Raw genomic sequence first — 18,897 nt, 5'->3', positions numbered from 1 at the left:
GGGGGGGGGGGGAACGGTCGCGCTGGGGCGATGTTTCCAGCCGGGGCTGTTTGCTGGGGGGCGCTGCGGAGGTTTCCGGCCGGGGCGGTTTTGGCGGGCGCCGGCGGAAGCGGAAGCGGCGGCGGGGCGGGATGGAGGAGCCCGAGATGCAGCTGAAGGTGAAGAAAGGTGGGAGCGGGGCCGGGGCCGGGGCCGGGGCCGGGGAGCGGCGGCTCGGTGGGGCCCGGCGGGGCCCGGCAGCCGCGGGGCCGGTCGCGGCAGGCCCTCTGCTTGTCTGAGTTGGCCGGTCGCGACAGGACCCTGCGGGTCGTGACAGGGCGCGGGCGCGACAGGGCTCTGCAGCGACAGCCGGAGTCACGGCAGGGCCCTGCGGGCCGTGAGAGAGAAAGGTCCGACGGGGCAGGACAAGTTGCGACAGGGTGGATGGTGACAGGGCGCTGCAGCCACAGCAGGGCCCGAAAAGGCACCGTGGGGTTAGTCACGATGGGGCACTGGAGGTCGTGACAGGGCAGGGGATGACGTGCCCCGACAGGACCCCGCAGGTCGGGGCAGGCAGAGCTGGCGGGACCCCTGCGGGCCCCCTCGGAGCCTGGCCCTGCCGGGGAGCTGCCTTGTGTCCTCCTCTCCCGCCTCCTCCCCTCTTCACCTGCCCCGCTGCGTGGCTCTGTTGAACGTCTCGAGTCAGGAGGGGAGGCAGGCAGGCAGGCAGACAGACAGACAGACAAGCAGACAGACAGACAGGCAGGCAGGCAGACAGACAGACAAGCAGACAGACAGGCAGGCAGGCAGACAGACAAGCAGCAGCTGTGTCTGTCCCGGGGGGGGGGGTATAATTACTCCTGTAAAGCTTTGCATTTATTCCCGTTTGCCTTCAGAAGGCTCGGCGCGTCTGCCGGCGTTACAGAACCGCGGCATGCGAGCAGTTGTCGCCGAAACAAAAGCTGCAGGGAGGAGCAGAGAATCCCTTTCCTTACAGTAGGAAGCGATGCAGAAGCTGAAAGGCGTTCCGCTCCCTGATTCACCCCCACGCACGCCCACTGCGAACAAGGAAAGGGTCTCTGATTTTTGGGTCTCTTAATTATTAGGAGCTGTCGGTGTTCTCCTCGCAAACCTGCAGGGGAAGAGGGATCAGAGCTGTGATCTCGCTGTGCGAACCACCACCCGAAAAGGTGTTCCTGTGTGGAGGGTGGCCGGGATAAGAGGGGTTGGAGGGAGGGGGGGGAAGCAGCTCAGCAGGCAGCTCAGCAGCTTCCCGAGCCCTGGTGTGCGGCCACCGTGTCTCCTCCGTCGACATTTTTAGGATGTCACCTGGGGGAGGTGTCTGGAGGGGAGCAACAGAAGGACCCCGCAGCGGGGGGTGGCTGGGGACGCAGGAGACCTCGAGGCCTTGAGCAGAGATGAACCCGAACAGCCGGTAACGAGACAGGGAGCCTCCAGACCAGGAGATGCCGGCACTCCCAGCTGGATGGGGCAGCTGCGGGGCGCAGGAACGGGAGCCAAGGCCGCTGCTGGGCTCTGCTCGTCTCCTGCCCCCCCCTCCAAATTGGTCAGAAAGGGCCCGGTGATGGGCATAACCCAAGTGGACCCTGGAACCAGAACAACCAGAGGTCGTAGTGGCCCGTGGAGGCGGTGACGTCCCAGGTTGGTCTCTCTCCGTCTGGAGCCCAGCTCATCGCCGGCTGCAGATGCTGTTACGGGGAGAGTGGAAACGGAACTGCCTGTTCGGCGGGATTTTGCTTTCGCATCCTTGCTAACAGAGTAGTTATCCACAGTACGTGGGGTTTTGCTCTGATCTCTCCTCTGGCGCGTTGTCACTTTGGAAACTGCGGGCCTTTTGCTGGAAAGGCCCCTGCGGGTGCTGAAGCTGGAGCGGGAGGGTGCAGCAGACGCTCTCTGAGCCTCTCCAGCCCACACATCTACGCAGGTGTCAGAGACCGTGTCAGGGACAGGACCAGCGCTCCGGGGCACCCTTTCCGACCCCTCCTTCCCCCTCCCTGTTGCTCCCCGCTTTCCGTAACTGTCTTGGTTTTCTTGTTGCAGTTACGGACAAGTTCACCGAGAGCATGTACGTCCTGGCCAACGAGCCCTCCGTGGCACTGTACCGGCTCCAGGAGCACGTGCGGAGATCCCTTCCGGAGCTCGCGCAGCACAAGGTGAGTCGCGCTTCGTTTTGGACTCCAGAGCTGCGACACAGTCGGGCACAAGCTGTTTTCCCGACCTGGCACATCATCCCTGTTTCACCCCCCTTAAGGGGTGGGAAGGGGGGAAGAAATCAGCCGTCGGGGCGCAAGGTGCTGCGGGACCCCGGCTCGGTCTGAACTGGAGGGGGTGAGGGGACGTTGCAAATTTACCTGCAGACCTGAGGGGAAAAAAAACTTGAGAGTCCAACCGCGAACCCATGCTCGCACGGCTTGTGCGTGGAGACAAAGAAAAATGAGTAGTCTGTCTTGCAGGGGGAGAAGGGAGATGTTAAATCTTATTACCCCTGCCTACGCTGTGAGGTTTTTATTTCCTACATAAAATAAGGGGGAGGATGAGAGGAGGGAAGGGGGAGCGTGAAGAAACAAGTGAGAAGAGCCCACATGAGGCAAAGCAGGATAATGAATCTCATCTCACAGCTGTGTTCCTACTTTCCTCCAGAGCACGGAGCACAGACACTTTAATGCCAGCCTTGTTGTCCTTCTCCCTCTTCTGCCAGTCATGATTCATTAGGAGTGATGTCTCATGAATAGATTACTGCTTCATGTCTATGCTAATGCACTGTCAGGCCCCATTTTTCACCTTCGCTTTACAGCCCTGCTTTCCAAATTAACCTGGATTGTGACACTTTATTATTCAATTATTTATTAACGTTTTATATACGTGTCTGTGTGCAATGGTAGGTATATAGAGATGTATGTGTACGTATAGCACACGCTGATGCGATTGCATCACTGGCACGCAGGAGACAGGTTTGTAATATTATTCCTGAGCTGTCACTTGCTTTCATTTAATCAAGAGAGTCCCAGTCTCGGGGAATGTGTCCTGAACAAAAGGAAATTGAGCAAATTGTATGACAAGTCATGCAGAGGGAAGAGATCAGTTTCCATCACTGAACGGTGCGTAACGGGGATGAGGGCGAGGGGCAGCGCAGAAGCGCTAATGGAAGCGACAGCCGAGTGAAGGCGCCGGACAGAGCGTGGTGTTAGGCAGCGGGGTTTGTGCTGGGCAAGATCTCTGAAAACCTTTGATTCTCTCATTGTCCCGGCTTGGCATGCTCATCGCAGTTATCCACGGTGTTCTGTGACCTCTCTGGCTCATCTGAGTTAATTTCCTAGCTGCAGCCATCCCAGAGAATTCTCTTTTGTAGCCAAAATTGCTGCTGTTGTCCGCTTTCTTCCTGTGAGAAAGGAGGTCATGCTGTCCTGTGGATGCCAGCAGCGAATACAAGGATCCTGCGTCCCCCCCGTGTGACTGCAGCTGTCATGAGCATCAGATACCTTTGGTCTTTGATGCCCTCGTGTTCAGCCTCGCAGCCTCCCTCCTGCCCTGGCCGCTAGCCCTGGGTGGAGCAGCGGGGGCCTTCGTACACGAGGAAGGACTCGCCGTGCTCCCTGCGGTAACGGTGCGCATCAGGGCAAAGCTGAACCGACCGCGTGGTGCCCACTGCCCCGGTGCCACCCCAGTACCTGTTTGCCTCTCCAGTGTTAGAAAACATTTCCTGATGCTTGCTTGGAGGTGCTGCTGCTTACATTCATTTCTTTTTGCCCACTGCATGGGCACTTCCAGCTTCCTAACTGCCTTCCTGGTTACTGGCTGTGTGGTTAATGGTGCGCTGATGTGGCAAGAGCTGGGAGGAAATGGAAAGAAAATTATTTGTGGCAGCTGGAACAACAGCAGATCCAGAGCTGCTGCTAGTGACTGTTCCTCCAGCCTCGCCAGCTCCCGAGTTCGTTTTTCCCAAGGCTGCAGCATCGTGTTTGGGAGGATGCTCTCCTCCCTGCTGGTAACCGGTCCCTGGTAGGAACTGGGAGGGTTAAACGTAACTCAGTTAGGCCAGTGCCCTGACTGTGCTGCCAGGCTGCTGGTAATGGGCTTGTGGCCAGGTTCTCTCCGTTGTCTTTGATCCCACTCTCATTTTATCCCAGTTTCAGGCATTGCTGTTTGCAGTGAACAGGCTGGGCCTGTCAAGCCCTCGAGCCCAGGCAGCCAAACCCCAGGAGAGACGAATGTGCTCAGGGCCCTGACAGGGCCATCGTCACAGCGTTCAGTTAGGTGGGGATGGATATTTGGGTTGCTCTGCCAGAGCCCGTCAGCTTTGTGACTAGAGACTGGGACAGGAGGGTGTCAGCAGGGCTGTGCACCGTGAAAATGCTGTCGGGTTTTATCTAAATCAGAGAAAAGGCATTAAAGCGAGGTGGTTTTTCTTTTCTGTTCTGAAGAATTAAAAGAAACGTTCTGTGTAGACCCGTTCTTAGGTAATTTAGTCCCAAGATGTAGGTAATGTATAAAGGAAACAGGATTTATTGGTGGTTTCCAGCTTTCCTTCAGCCGTGCAGCAACTCCGTCTCTGGCTGGCTGAGTTCTCCCGAGACGCAGCCTTTGAAATTCCCAGGGGGATTAAACCGAGGAAAAATTGGGAGGGAGGGAGGGGGCTGGGAGAAAAGTTTCTGTGAGGAGAAGGTCACCTCCATGCCTTTACAACAAGCAACTTCCTATGATTTGATAAAACGATAATCTTAATACCTTCCTCACCGTCTCAAACTCTTCACGCAGATTTACCACCTCCCCGGTAAGATACAGCGTGATGCAAGGCCCCCGCTGCCTCCGCGCGTCGTAGCTGTGCTGCTAAGCCCCGCTCCGCACAGAGCAGCCTTTCTGGATTCCGCCCGGTCTTCAGAGGACTTACATCTCCTCGTTAATTTACTTCCAAGCAACAGTAATATATCATTAATGCTATTGTATATTAATAGCTGGCTTTAGTTCTTAATGCATCCAAGGGCACGTCCTGGGAATTTGAAGAAAGGACATCAAGAAAAGATTAAGAAGTGAGGAGCTCTAGGGAAAGGCTCTTGTTCCTAATTAAGGACATGAAAATCCCAGGAAGTGGTGGGAATGTTGGGAACAGACATCGCTGGATCCGATACCGGGAAATGATTAAAATCTACTGGTGCTCAGGAACGGCAGGACCACAGGCAAGCGGCTGTGACACATACGACTGAGCCAGTGCGATGTCGGGGTCTAAACGGTTGTTAAAGGTCATCTGGCGCCTCTTGGAGAGAGCAGGGCGAGGAGCTGCAGGAAAGTTTCTGCGTCTTTTGCAGCTGCCTCTGCACGCAAAGCGTGTTCCCAGCAACAGATACAGTCGTGTAAAATGCGATTGGGCTCTGGGATGAGCGCAGTCTCTGCGGGGTTGCGAGTCCTGGGTCAAAGGACCCTCTCCTGCAGAGAACTGCCTAGAGCATTGCATGTAGAGGCTTGTTTCTTTTGTAGTTTAAAGCTGTGTGGTCAAGCGTCCTGATGTAGGACAGGCTTTGAACAGCAGACGGGATTTTGGACGAAGTCCAAGCTCCTACCCGACCTCCTTCACTCACAGAAAGAGGCCCTTGGATTTCCTCCGGCTTGTAACTAGACCCAGCAGAATAGACTGGAGAATTAGCTCCCATGAGAACACATCTTAAAGAGTGCCCGAACTGCTTAAGGACTTTTGAAATAGTTATCTATTGAGCTACATCTCTGAATTCAGCTGTGCTTTCATTGTGACTTGTGTATTTGTTTGGTTTTTCCCTTTCCTTGGAGCCACAGGGTACAATTATGTCCCACACCAGAACTGGCGGCATGCAGTGCTGCTCGAGTTTGTGTGAAGTTTACAGGGCTCCTTCCAGCTCACAAAAGGAAGGGCACAGTGCTGACTGCTGCTTGGGATCAGACGCCAGAGTTTCAGAGCAGACTGGGGGACAGGGACGCTTGCGGCTGTGCAAACGTTTATGAATGGCAGGTCTAACGAAACGAGAACTTTCAGTGCTGTGAAAGAAACTTTTACCTGGTTTTGCATGAAGGACTAAGGACCGGACTCCGCAGGGGCTGTGTTAGTTCAGATCCTGACTGCCTGCTGGGCCAGGCGCACCGGGAGATCCGAGTACTCCGACACATCCAGCTGGTCCATCGCACTCAGCGCAGTTGCTGGTTGCTCGTAGCCTGACTGACCGTGGCTCTCAGCTGGCTCGCGGGCTAAAACATCTAAAAACAAGGGGAATTTTGCCAGAGTAGCCAAAGCGTTGGCCTGAACTCGTAGCCCTTCCAGAAATACACACAATAAATGTTTCTTTTAAATGCTAGTGCGTGGCGCCCAGAGCCCGGTGTGCATCGCAGGCTATCAGGCGGGAGACAGAATCCAAACGCAGTTTCCACTGAAAAGCTTCCAGAGCCCTTGTTTGGGCAGGGCTGGCAGAGCGTATCGCTGCGGGCTGCGCCGCTGCCTCTGTCCGGTGCGCACCTAACGATGCCGCCTTCTCTTCTCTTTCAGTCCGACATGCAGAGCTGGGAGGAGCAAAGCCAGGGAGCCATCTACACAGTGGAGTACGCCTGCAGGTACCAGAGACTCCTCCAAGCGGGAGGGTTGCGTTCGCAGGCGGAGGTGTTGTGGTGGAAACAAAGCAGAAGCCCTGACGCCTCCCTGGTGTAAGCCAGGGAGAGAGCGCAGCCGGGGCGGGGGGGTGGGGGCGCGAGGCAGTGCTCTCTGAACCGCTACCGTGAATCTCGGGGGCTTCACTTTGAGTGTGCCAGCTCTTCCCCAGGTCTGTGCGCGGTGCAGACCTGCCAATCTCCTGCAGTAAATCCACCCACCCGCTAGCTAGTGTGTGAAGGTGCAATGCGCCATATAGAGTTGAGGTTTCTTATTTACAGCCCTCTCTGTCAGGGGCCGTGTGTTCTAAAACCATGATGCCTTTGGAAATGCTAACTGGTCCTCCGTCTCCCTCCACCCCCCCTCTTTTTCTTCTTTCAGTGCCATAAAGAACATGACTGACAGCAGCGTGTACTTCAAGAGCATCGACAGTCTGCTCAAACACGCCATAGCCATGAAGGATCAGCTGAACGCTGCTCAGGGCCGCAGGTAGCAAGGGGCTGTGACGCTGCCCGTTTATCTGAGCGACCATTCTGGCTGGCAGAGGCGTTGGTGACGTAATGCAGCCTAGTGCAAATATGCCGAGCAGTTAGCTCAGTAATATGATTCTAGACTACGATTTGAAAGAGCATGCTGCTCGCCTTCCAGTGATCTTCTGGCTTTGTTTACTGGGAAGCAAATAATCTTGTTTGCAAAAGGGTAGCTGGAAAATAATTTATTGCCTCATTTAAAAAGGGATGTTTGGTTGTGTAACACATTAAATCTTTGTTGTGTCAAAGGCATTTGGAGTGGGATGATGCTACCGAGGCGGAGTAGGTGAGAGGCGGCGTTTGGTGCTGTTCTCTGTCGTGTATGCGGCTCTTTTTGGGCAGAGTCCCACAGAGATAAGTGGTAGCAGAACGACGATGCTTTTTTGTATGTTTGCAGTTGAACTATAGCTACTAAAATATCTTCCAGCAGATCATCTGAGTCTAGTGTATTTGTCTCTCCTGAGAACGGTGTTGGTTTTGGAGTCTGACTGGATAGGAGTGAGAAAATTCCCAAATGCCCATCCCTGATAAAACCACCACAGCGAACAGAGAGCCTCCGTCTCTGCAGAATGACTCTGCCTTAGAGACTTCTGGCTCAGGTTCTGTGTTTTCCCAGTTGCCCGCGTGGCAGGGTCACACTCTGTGCAGCCCAGAGCATTTTTAGTGGGTTTTGCGGTGGCGTGGCTGCAAAGATTGCCGTCTCGACACCCACGGGGGCTGGCGTGTGCTGCACCATAGTCTGCACAGCACACTGAAAGGTGTGCTTGTCTTAAGCTGCTCTCCTGCTGCAAGCAGTGAGGTTTTATTTGAGGGAGCCCCTGGTTCTTCACATCATTATGGCTGCTGGTGTCCTGCCTGCCTGCTGGACGTGACTGTCTCTTTTCTTTTTACAGCACTGTTGCCCCACAAGCCAAGAATCCTCCAGCCAGTTCCTGATTTCAGACAAGACTGGCCGTCCTCTGCCGCCTTCTCCAGCCCAGCTCTATGTTCTCCTACCACGGGGAGGAGTGAGAAACCACCTGCTCGATCTGTGAAGCTGCACGGAGGCCTCTGCCTGCCTCTCTGTTCCCAGTAACAAGGTGCTGTACCTGAGCAGGCAAATCCTGCCGCTGGGGTCAGGACTGCCTTCGTGGGGTGCTTTGGGGAGCAGTTGTGTCCCTTTCCACAGCACCTTGCAAAAGGGAACTGGGGTGGATCTGCATTTGTCCTTTCCAGTTCTTTTCCATGGCAGACTGCTACGAGGCGTCTTTCTCTCTACCTCTTGGCCACAGAAATATCTCAGAAAAACTAGGTCTTGCTTTCAGTATTTTGTAGACGGCTGTGTAAAGACGTAATGTAGGCACACTTCAGCTTTGTTCAGGAGGCATTCTGCAAGGAGAGTTTTTCATGTGTGTGCCAGGGAGTTGCTGGATTTGGTTTTAGTGAGAACAATAATAAAAAGAAAAAACAAGTAAGTTCTGTCTAAAACCTTCCCCTGTTGCTCGCCTCGGGCCGGGGGGGCTTGGAGCCTGCTGGCTCCGCGTGTTTCAAAGGGCATGGAGCAAAACAAAGACATGCAGAGTTGGAGCCTTTCAAGTGAAAAAAGAAACTGTCCTGTTCAAAAAAAAAAACAGAAAAGGGACTTTCTTCATCCCCCGTCAAGCAGCGGGAAGCAGAGCTGTACGCACAGCTTTGGAGGTCACTTTAGAAAGGATGCAACTTCAATGTTAATCTCTCCTGGAACCAGCAGTTCTCTTCTGCTGAAGAATTTACCAAGGATGCAGGGATCAAAGCAGCGCTAAACTCAGTTGCCAAAGAAATTATATTGTGTTCAGGATAACAGGTGTCTTTCAGGGTAATAGCACGGGAGGTGAGGGGGAATCTGTTTGAACCGGCGGCCTCCCTTCACTCCCTGAAATGCTTTACTGATTGCTGAATGATAAGGAATTGGGGAAGAACCAAGCGTGCTGCTGCTCTGGGCCTGGGCAGGGCTGGCAGAGCGTGGGGCTGCAAGTAACCAGCAAGGTGTTCGTCAGCGCAGGGACAGAGCGAGCTAAACCTGCTTGTGTTTCACAGAAACAGCTGCTGCCTTTAGTACTTGCGCTTCCTGCCCTGCACACAGCAGAGGACCGGCGGTGCCGATGCAAACCCCTTCCCAGACCATCGGCACTCTTCTCCTGGTGGCACCCAGAGAGGTCCCTCCACCACCGAGCAAAGCCAGGGCGCTGGGGCTGCCCCAGCACAGCCCCTTTCCCTGCTAAGACCCTGCTTAGCAAGGTGTGTCCTGCTCAGAGGGTGGATGCGCTGGTGACCAAGGAGCTGGCTCTCCGCCACCCCAAACCCACCCTCTGCAGCTTGCAGGCTGCTCTGGCTCCATCTCACTTGTTGCTCCTCCGTCACCTCCCTTGGTTTCTTACACCCACCTGGCTGCGTGCCGGGGGGGAGCCCTGCTGGGTCGGTCGTATGAACCGTCTCGGTGTAAGTGCTGGCTCCTGGGGATGGAGGAGGAAGGAAGGAGGCAGGGGAAGGGCAGGGAGGTACAGACAGCCAGAGAAATCGGCTGGGATCTGCTGGAGAAGGAGGACAAGGCAAGGACAAGACAACTTGTCTGTTCGTGGACAAGGTCCACTCGCTTCTTACCCACGTGTTCCACTTCCTTCGCTGCAGTTGGGACAGCCGTGGGGGTCCTGCATGGGTCACTGCCAGCCGCTGCCCTGCCAACGCAGTCCCCGTTCGCAGGGTGGCAAGTGCCAGCAGCGTCGCAGGTGGCAGGAGGGGCTGGGGGCTCAGGGCAGGCGGCCGAGGGCTTTTGGCTTTGAGTGGAAGTGGCGTCTTCTCGGTAAAAGAAACAAAGAGCACCAGGCAGTGGCTGCACAGACCCCCAGGCGGGAGGGTGGAAAAGCAGCCATCCCCCTGCTCTGCTGAGACATGACCTATACTAAGCTCTAAAGAGAGATGCAAATCTCGGCCCTGGTGCCTGCAGCTCCCCTGGGATGAGATAGGGCGAAGAGGTCCCACTTCGACTCACACCAGAGTCGAGTCCTTGCCCGAGGCTCCAGGTTTGCGTGACAGCACGTTCCTCATCTCCTGGGTGATGCCGTTCCAGGGCTTGCCCTGTACCTGCAGCAGGCCTGACTCTGCCGACAGCGTCCTGTGTGTTCGGGGCAGGTTGTAGCTCTCCTTCTCGGAGCGAAGCCCGGGGCTGCCCGAGGAGGTGAGGTTGCTGCTGGCTGGAGAGCCCAGCTGGGATTTGCGCTCCAGGAAAGGAGGGAAGGAAAACTCCCGGTGGATCTCGGGCCGGGGCTGGGGTGCAGCCACGTTCTTGTTGTTCAGATCGCCGGCGGAGGATTCGCCGTGCTGGGCAGAGTCGTTCTCGTACAGGGTGTGAGAGACCTCGGAGCGGCTGCGGCGTGAAACCTGGGAAGCCCGTACCAGGGCGTGCGTCACCGTGATCAGCAGGACGATGATGCCGGAGGAGAGAATGCAGGCGCTGGCAATGCCGGCCTCCAGTTCAAACAGCAGCAGCATGTAGATGGCGAGAGCTGGAAGGAGAGTGCAGAACATCTTGAGGAACCAGGAGGACTAAAGCGACGCAGCTGACCCGCAAACTTCAGGCCCTGTGAGGGCTGGTCACCAAGAACAGAAAGTTTGCACTATGGGAATGAGCTGGCAAAGCCGTTTGCAAAACAAACCCTATGCTGAAGTAGAAACTCAGCAGCTCGCAAGCACTCGGCAACCAGTGCAGGATGTATGGTCTGGGCTGAAAACGCGCAGTCCCTGCTGGGCTGTGCTGGAGGGAAATGAGCACTTGCCTGTTAGGTAGACTGAGATCCCGCAGCAGAACAAGCCGATGGCAGCGTGGCGAACCGTCCGGCTGTCCAGGAGGAACCAGTCTGCCCTGCCAAACAGGTGAGAAAAATACAGGTCTGCGTAGTCTCCTGGCCCTGGTCTCGGCACAGGAAAAACGCTGATGCTGTGGCCCCTGCTGAGAAACTGAAACACTGGTTTTGCATAGAGAAGAGGTTCAGAGCCAGGTCACAAGCCCAAGGACCTCTGCTGTGTTGGGGTTTCCCCCAGGCTGCTGGGTTGCACAGCTCTGGGCTGCGTTGTTCCCACTCTGGAACAGAAGATTTCTGAGATCACTTGAAATTTCAAACTTTTCCCGCCTGGTTCGAGCTGTGCTGCAGAAACCAGATGGGGGCAGGGGCTCAGGAGAGAGAGACAAATGGCTGGAGGCTTTTTGCAGGTGATTTGCCCCTGTTCAGCAAACCCTGAAGAGCAAGCAAGGAACAAAACTGAGGCCTGACAAGCCCATCTCCCCCTTAAAGAAAAGAATGACAAGTAAAGTGCTGGTGCATTGAATTAAGCAAGGCCAGGTTCTCCCTTCACCCTTGGGATTGGATTTCTGTGCTCAGCTCGGATTGCCAGAGCCTTTTGTCTGGAGGGGGCTTGGTACTTGAATTGTGCTTAAAACACATGAAAAGACCAGCTCCTTTCCAGCAGGGCCTTTGTTTCCCACCCAGCACGGACCCCTGTGCCTGCTGCCTGCGCTTTCCACCGGCACGCTCTCCGCCGAGCCAGCCCGCAGCCCCGGCACTGACAGCTCCGCTTGGGCGTCTTCGGAGCCCGATCGACCTGGCAAACCTCGGTCCTCGCTGGGCTTTGGAGGCTGCTGTCACCAGAGGATGCCTCCGCTAATTGGGAGAGCGGGATGCGGTCGTTAGGGGACGCAGCGTAGTGTGGCAGATGGGTGCCAGGCGACTCAGGGGGGGTTGGAAATATCAGTGGTTGGAGAGATGCTGGCAGGACTGGATGCTCAGAAGCCGCAAACAGTCCCTGGGGGTGTACAGGGCATCGCTGTTCCCACTGGCCACCTTCAAAAGTACCCAGGAGCCGGTTGGAAACGTGCCCCGGCTTCGAAGGACCAGCTGAAGGGGCAGCAGCACAACCATCCTCCTGACAGGACCAGCCCTCGTGTTGCTCCTCTGCAACGCCAGCTCCTTCCACCCCGCGGGGTGAATTCAGCAGCCAAGGATGCTGTGCCCTGGCCCAGTCTCCCCCCAGCATGGCCTGGCCCCCTCCCCTCCTCCCGGGCTTGTTGTAGCCCCTTGGCCGTTGCCTCCCACGTGGGGAGCCTGCAGCCGGGAGCCATTAATAGACCCTGGACCCGCTCCCGCTCCTCGCTGCCGGCGGGGAAGAGCAGCCGCTTTGTTTTATTAATTACCTGAGTCGGGGGGGATTAGCGGGGAGGAGAAGGACTTTGTTTGGAGCTGGCTTAGGCTATTGAGCGCAGCGCTGAGAAGCAGAGCGGTAATTCAGTGTGACAGGCCCAACGTGGGAAAGGTCCCGGGGACGTGAGCGGGTCCCCTAATGAAACCGGCGCCCAGTGGGGCCAGGCCAGCTCGGCCACGAGGAGATGGCAGCTAACAGCGTCCCGCGTCATGGGGGAGAGGGGCTGCGTCTTGCCGGCACCTCCTGCCCGGGGGGGCAGCCTGCAGACCAGCATCCCTGTGTCCCAAGAATTTGCCCTTTTCCTCCCAAAGATGAGTGTAACCTTCAGGTTGCAGCTGGGGAAACTGAGGCACAGCCAGACTAAGCGATCTGCTTGAGATCCCGGGCAGGGGGATACCAACCCAGGGCTCCCAGCCCTACCAACGCCTCCTATCGCCTGCAGCAAAGCCAAAAGCAGCCTCTCGCTTCGCCGGGGCTCTGGAGCGGAGCACAGAAATATTATTTAAAATCCGATTGTTTGGGAGCAGCTTCCCTGCTCGGTGAGACGTGCCAGCGGGGTCCGCAGGCGTGCGGTGATGGTTGCCCTGTCCTGTAAGCCCTTGAACAAGTCGCTGCTGTTCGAGTATGGGCTGTCCCGCGGCCGGCACGCTCCGTCTCTCTACGTGTGACTTTGCATCTGGCTGCCTGATTAGTGCTGCTCGTGTTTCACGCTCGGGATTTTTCGAAAGTTGAACCTCACAACTTTGAAATCGAGCATTTTACAGCCCAAATCAATACCAGATCTCAGACAAATTTACAGCTGATGGGGAATTTTCTGCTGTAACAGTTTTCCAGCAGAAACTCGGCTCCCACAGAAAGCAAAGTTTGCTACGGGAGCTTTGTGTTTTGCAGAAATATTTTGCTCTCCTTCGTTAACGAGCACACTACGCATCAGCTTGGCTTGGAAGATGCTGAGAGGAGACACTGCCGCTTGCTGGAGTGCCTCCAGCCATCGTGCTCCATGCAGAGCATGAGGCATCGACGGGTTTGTCTAATTAGGGACAAAGCTAACTGTTGAAACATTATCGTTTCCTTTAAATGAGTTTTGACTTGCTTAAGTCGGAGTGGTCCCAAAATGGTCCCGTGGGGACAATCATATGAGCTACATGGAGGGACCTCCACGTACAGACCAGTTTCCACCAAGGTGCTTTTAAATCTGATTATTCGCGCGTTGCTTTTTCCTTTTAACCCAGGAGTGGAGCTGGGGCCAGCGCAGCCGGAGGAGCCGCCGACCCAGCCCGGGTCTCCACGGAGGAAGGAGAGGGGAATTGCTTTGGAAATGGTTTTGCGAGTGTAAATGTGCTGGTAACGATTAAGTCAACACATGTCTATGGTTAATGATCCCAGGCCTGCGGTCATTTTGGTGCTGCGCGACTGGCCTGTGCAATCACCCCGGCAGCGACCCGAAAAGCCCAGCTCTCCCGCTGCAAGGGGACAAATCTCGGGTGCTCCTGGGCAGGGCGGCCGAGCCCAGCACGTCCTCCCTGCCTTGGCCCTAGAGCTGAACTGGGCTGGCAGGCTGGTGTGACCCTACAAGCCTGGAGAGGGACCGTAACACACAGACTGGGTTTATACAGGGATGTTATCAGGGAAATTAAACAGCGTGTATTAGTGCAGCCGGGTGGACGGGCTGCTATAAACTTGCTCCTAGTCAATACAGTCGCTAAGCACAGCTACACCCCAAATTAAGGGGCGCGTTCCAGTGGGATTGACTGGCCAGAGACGACCCTGCGTCCCGGGCAGGCACCGCAGAGATGAGTTTTGTGATATCCAAGTGCTCAGCGAGTGCCAGCAGCATCGTTCGCTCCCTGCAACCCCCTCGCGCAGGGCAGTGATTTGGGGGGCCCTGGCAAAGGCCGGATCTTGGGGTGCAGGAGGCATCGGCAGGGCTGCGCATGAGCCCACGCCGAGGGGACAGGTGCCCTGTGACAGGTCCCGGGGCAGCGGTGCTACCCTGCACCCCTCACCCTCCTTGCACCCCCCGAGCCCTCCTTGCACCCCTCGTTCCCCCAATCCCTTCTGCACCCCTCCAGCACCCCAGCACCCTCCCTCCTCGGCGGACCTCCTTCCTCTCCAGCCCCCTGCTGCCCCCCAGCCTCCCACTGCCCAAGACCCCTCTGAGCCTCCCCTGCACCCCCGCAGCATCCCCGGGGCTCCAGAGTCCCCCAAGCCCCGGTGCCCCCCACGTCCCCCTGCACCCCCGGCCCCCCCCGCCGCTCTCACCGGTCGGGCCCGGGCTGCCCCCGGCACAGCTCGGTGCTGAAGTAGCCGTGGAGGAGGCAGAGGAGGAGGCAGCTCACGTTGAGCACCAGGCAGAGCGCGGCCAGCACGGCCGAAACCGGCAGCAGCACGGCGGCCGCCGGCTCCGGCAGAGCCCCTCGACCGGCACCGGCACCGGCACCGGGACCGGCACCGGGACCGGTCCGCCCCGACGGCAGCTGGAAGATGAGGCTGGAGGCGAGCAGGGCCATGGCGGCGGCCAGCGTGCCGAAGAGCAGCAGCACCGTCAGGGCCCGCTGCGGGTAGGCGGCGGGCATGGCGGGGCCGGTACCGGCAACCGGAGAGGCACCGGCAACCGAGCGGGCACCGGGAACCGGGGGTGGGGGGCACCGGGCCGGCAGTCCCGCTCCGCGCCGCCAAAATTGCGTGCGCTCCGCCCCCGGTGAGTCCGGGACGGGGAACCGGGAACCGGCACCGGGAGCAGGAACCGGCACCGGGCCGGGAGCGCCGCTGGGAGCTGCGGCCCCGCCGGGCGTCCGCCTCCCTCCCTCCCTGCGCCGCTTGCCCGGCCGGGGCGGGCCGGGGCGGGCCGGTCCTGCCTCCCGGCACGGCCCCTCGCCGCGGCGGCTGCAGCCGAGCGGCTCCCCCGGGGCCGGGACCCCCCTCCCTGGGCAGCGCAGGGCGGCTCCGCCCAGCACCCTCCCCCCGACGGGGCCCCGGGAGCCGCTTCGGGCCGGTGGGGGCTCGGGGGGGTGGGTGGAGGGAGCAGGACCGGGGCGGGGGGGCGCTCCGAGGAGCCCGTCTGGGCTCGGGGGGGTGGACGGAGGGACGGGCGGGGGCTGCAGCTGCTCCGAGCGGCGCGTCCCGGCTCTCCCCGTTCCCAGGGCCAGCCCCGGCTTTCCTGCTCCTGGGAAAATCCTGGGATCGGCCCCGCCAACGTAACGGCGGCCTCGGCGTGGAGCGAGCGGGGACGAGGGCGGTGAGAAGGGGACACGACGGTGGCCTAATCCTGCTTCCCCCCGGGAGGAGGCGCGTTTGGCCTCCACCTGCCGCGGGAGCATCCTCAGTCCTGCCCAAAATGTTCTCAGTCCTGCAAGGCTGAGAAAGGACCCACAAGGCGCTGCCCTGCCGTCAGCCGCCGGCCCTTGGGGCCACCACCAGTTTCCCGTGTCTTATAAATATCCTGGGAAGCAGAAGCGCCTTTTCCCCCCGGGATCCACCCCGCCAGCGGGTCCCCCTTGGGAATCGGGGAGGATTCGAGGAGGAATTAATTCAGGAAAATTCACTGTGCAGGTTGCCTGTTACCTTGGGAAAGACCCCGCGCCTTGGGAGCGGTGGGGAAACTGAGGCAGAGTTTCTCCACTTAAACCTTCAGCCCCCCGAGCAGCAATTTCCCCTGCGCATGAGACAAGGGGACATCGGGGTCGGGCCTTTCCGCGCACGTCCCGGGCACCCCGCCAGCTCCAGGCCAGGGGACCGGGTGCGACGCTGACTCCTCCAGCCCGGTGTCATCAGCACCTGGCCTGTGCCCAAGCCCGGCTGTGGGATCCGGACGGGGTGACCTTTCCGTCTGGCGGAGGAGCGCTGCCCGCCGCGGCGCTGCCGGCCTTCCCGTCCCGCGTGGGTGGTTCCCGCTGGCACCCTCCGCTCCGGCCGGAGCCGCGCGGGACACAGGCTATTTTGAAAGCTGGTGTGTTGGCCTTGGCAGGCAGCGCGGGTTTGGCTCCCGGCTCGTTTCCAGCCCCGCTTGCATTTTTGGCTGGGGGGGGGGGGGGGGGGCAGATGTCAGTCCCCGGGCCTGTGTCGCTGGCACTTGGCCCAAAGTCCCCGAACCAGCTCCCGGTGACGGTGTCTCTGTCCCTTCCCCGTGGCCGGGAGAGTGACGGGGCTCAGCCGTGTCCTACGGGCTGTGTCACTCGGGGTGCAGAGCACTGCGGGTCTCAGCCCGGGGCACCCAGCAACTCAGGTCCCCCAAAACCCCAGGATTTTGGGGCAGGAAGGGCCTCAAGAGGGAGCTCAAAGCTTTCAAGCCGCCGACCTGCAGCTTGCAGGGAGCAGCCAGGCAGAGCCCAGCCTGGGCACCCCCTGACCTGGGGGGGTCCAGGCAGCCCCTGCGCCAGGCGAAAGCGGGGGGACGGGGCAGGGGGGTCCCATGCCCTGGGCAGGCAAAGGGCCACCCTGCGTGTCCCCAGGCCCCGTCCCGGGGCAGGACGAGGCATCTGGACGCGTTGTCTCGGACTCCGCGGCTGCCGGGATGCCGCTCTGCGATGCTCTCGCACTTCTGTTCTCCCTCCCACCTCCCCTTCAGGATCAATTAAGATTATGAGCAGGGCTAATTAACAGTCTGCTAATTGCACTCTGAAGCCCTCTATAAATCATGAGCTTTAAAAGCAGATCTAAGAAAGATGTCATGTCCTTTCTGCCAGCGCAGCCTGCACCGAAAGCCTCACCCAGAGAGTCCCCACCTCTCCAGCCCTTCCTCCCGAACCCCCCGGGGCTGGGACCAGACCCCCGGCATGGCCGGGGTGGAAGGACGTGTCCCCACCATGGGGCTGGCGTGGGAGCTAATTTCCAGCGAGCCCTTGATAACCCCCTTCCCACCTGCTGCCCGGGTGGCTCCGCTCACTAACGGGAGCTTGGGAATTGCATCAGTTCCCCCTCGCTGCCGTAAACACGGGTGCTCCCTGCGGGAGCCCCGCACCAAGCGGCTCCCGGACAGCCCTTCACCTCCCCACGGCGGCCAGAGGGAGCGGGGACCCCCGGCACGGTCACCCGCCCCGCAGCACACAGCACCCACCCAGGGGATGCCCCGCAGGTCGTGGGCTCGGGGGGAGCCGGGGCAGAGTGTGGTGGTCACGGTCATCCCTGCAGCCGTACCGCGGCTTTGCCCCCGCCGAGGCAGAGGTCACACAAGGACAGGAGACAAGCGGGGGCGTGAATTGGGCAGTGCCTTCTCCGGGGCTGATTTTGGGGCCAGGTTTGGATCCGGACACAGAGCCAGGGCACATCAGCATCCCTCGAGCTTGGCTTCTGCTCCTCCCCGCCCCCCCCGGGAAAAGCACCTTCTCAGCCCGGCTTCTCTGCACCCTCCAGCTGAAACGCTGACTCCCAGCTCCGCTGTGCTGTTCCCCTCCGTCAGACCCAGGCTGTCCGTGGGTCTGTCACCGTGTGACGGAGCAGCATCTGCCTCCCTTCGCTCTGCAAAGTCCACTCCGGGTCATCTTCATGGGCTTCAAGCCACAGAATCCACAACCACCTGCATCCTCCGGTCCCCGCTCGAGATGCTCTGGTGGCAGAGAGGGTTTCTGCCACCTTCCCCAGGCTGGGAGTGGGGACGGTCCCAGGAAATCACAGCGCTGGATTGTCCCAGGTGTCACCGGGGCCTGCCCCCACCCTCCGTGCCTGGTGGGGGGGACACAGCGGTGTTGGGGTTTGCAGCAAGCAGGCATTGGGTTGCTTTTTGTTGAAGCAGGTCGCCGGCAGCGCGCGAGCTGCGTGCGGAGGTTTCGCTCGGCGTCCCCAGCACTTCCTCGCAGCCTCCCTCGGGTTATGTCACTGCGGTTCGGCGGCCCCCGCGCAGGGTTCCAGGGCCACTCGCTGCAGGGTGGCCGCGCTCGCAGCACGGGGACGGGCTAGGTGCTCGGGGCAGCCCCCCCCCCCCCAGGGCAGGTCACTTCCTTTATAAAATTAAAAGATAAAAACGAGAGGGAGCGCGTTGGATGTTTCCTTTCGGAGCTGCAAACCAGTGGCGGGGTTTCGAGCTGATGAGGGGGTTTTTTTTCGCTGTGGTTTCACTGAGCCCTCGGTGACCTTGGGGACCGGGGGACTGGCACCCCTCAACCCTGTGGCCGAGGGGGCCGGCGGTGCTGAGGGGGGGTCCCCTGAAACCAAGGGGAGGGTCCCAAGGATCTGTGGGCCAAACCCAGAGCCTGGCCCTAAACCTGCGCCCAGGACCCCTCCAACTCAGCCCGAGCCTGAACCCCCCGGCGAGGGCACAGCATCCCCCGGGACCCCCCAGCCATCACCCCCATCCCAGCCCCCCAAATTCCCACAATCTCACCCACGTCCTCCCTTGCCAAATCCCCTATTCCAGCCCCCCAAGTCCCCCCAACCTCCCCCCCCAGCCCCCCATCTCCCCAGCTCTCCCCCGCCCCGCCACCTCCACCCCGCCCCGTTTCCCGGCAGAGGCGGGGCTATGCAAACCAGTCCTGCGGCGTCCGCCAATGGAGAGCGAGCCCGGCAGCGCTATGCAAATCTCTCGGCGGGGAGGGCGGGGCTATGCAAATGTCGGCG

At 59.2% G+C, this 18,897-nt stretch overlaps 2 protein-coding genes across 3 annotated transcripts; one reads left to right on the top strand and one right to left on the bottom strand.

Annotated features, from left to right (window-relative positions):
* Positions 1-110: 110 nt before the first annotated feature.
* On the top strand, positions 111-8,588 carry BORCS8 (BLOC-1 related complex subunit 8). 2 transcript variants are annotated; one of them, XM_076359425.1, is made up of 6 exons: positions 111-168; positions 1,086-1,169; positions 2,041-2,153; positions 6,506-6,570; positions 6,986-7,093; positions 8,028-8,588. In XM_076359425.1, exons 1-6 carry the CDS (start codon positions 132-134, stop codon positions 8,068-8,070), a joined length of 450 nt encoding a protein of 149 aa, XP_076215540.1. In that variant the 5' UTR covers positions 111-131; the 3' UTR covers positions 8,071-8,588. The 2 variants fall into 2 exon arrangements, with proteins under 2 accessions (XP_076215540.1, XP_076215541.1); XM_076359426.1 differs by lacking the exon at positions 1,086-1,169.
* A 1,535-nt stretch (positions 8,589-10,123) lies between these two features.
* TMEM221 (transmembrane protein 221) lies at positions 10,124-15,081 on the bottom strand. Its single transcript, XM_076359423.1, has 3 exons — positions 14,608-15,081; positions 10,926-11,011; positions 10,124-10,655 (listed from the first exon to the last, which is right to left on the bottom strand). The coding sequence occupies exons 1-3, from the start codon at positions 14,919-14,921 to the stop codon at positions 10,138-10,140; spliced, it is 918 nt and encodes a 305-aa protein (XP_076215538.1). The 5' UTR covers positions 14,922-15,081; the 3' UTR covers positions 10,124-10,137.
* Positions 15,082-18,897: the final 3,816 nt, after the last annotated feature.

Source organism: Aptenodytes patagonicus, chromosome 25, assembly GCF_965638725.1.
Source record: "Aptenodytes patagonicus chromosome 25, bAptPat1.pri.cur, whole genome shotgun sequence".
Classification (NCBI taxonomy): domain Eukaryota; kingdom Metazoa; phylum Chordata; class Aves; order Sphenisciformes; family Spheniscidae; genus Aptenodytes; species Aptenodytes patagonicus.
Note: the sequence above shows the minus strand (reverse complement) of the source record. Positions and strands in the feature narration are given on the sequence as shown.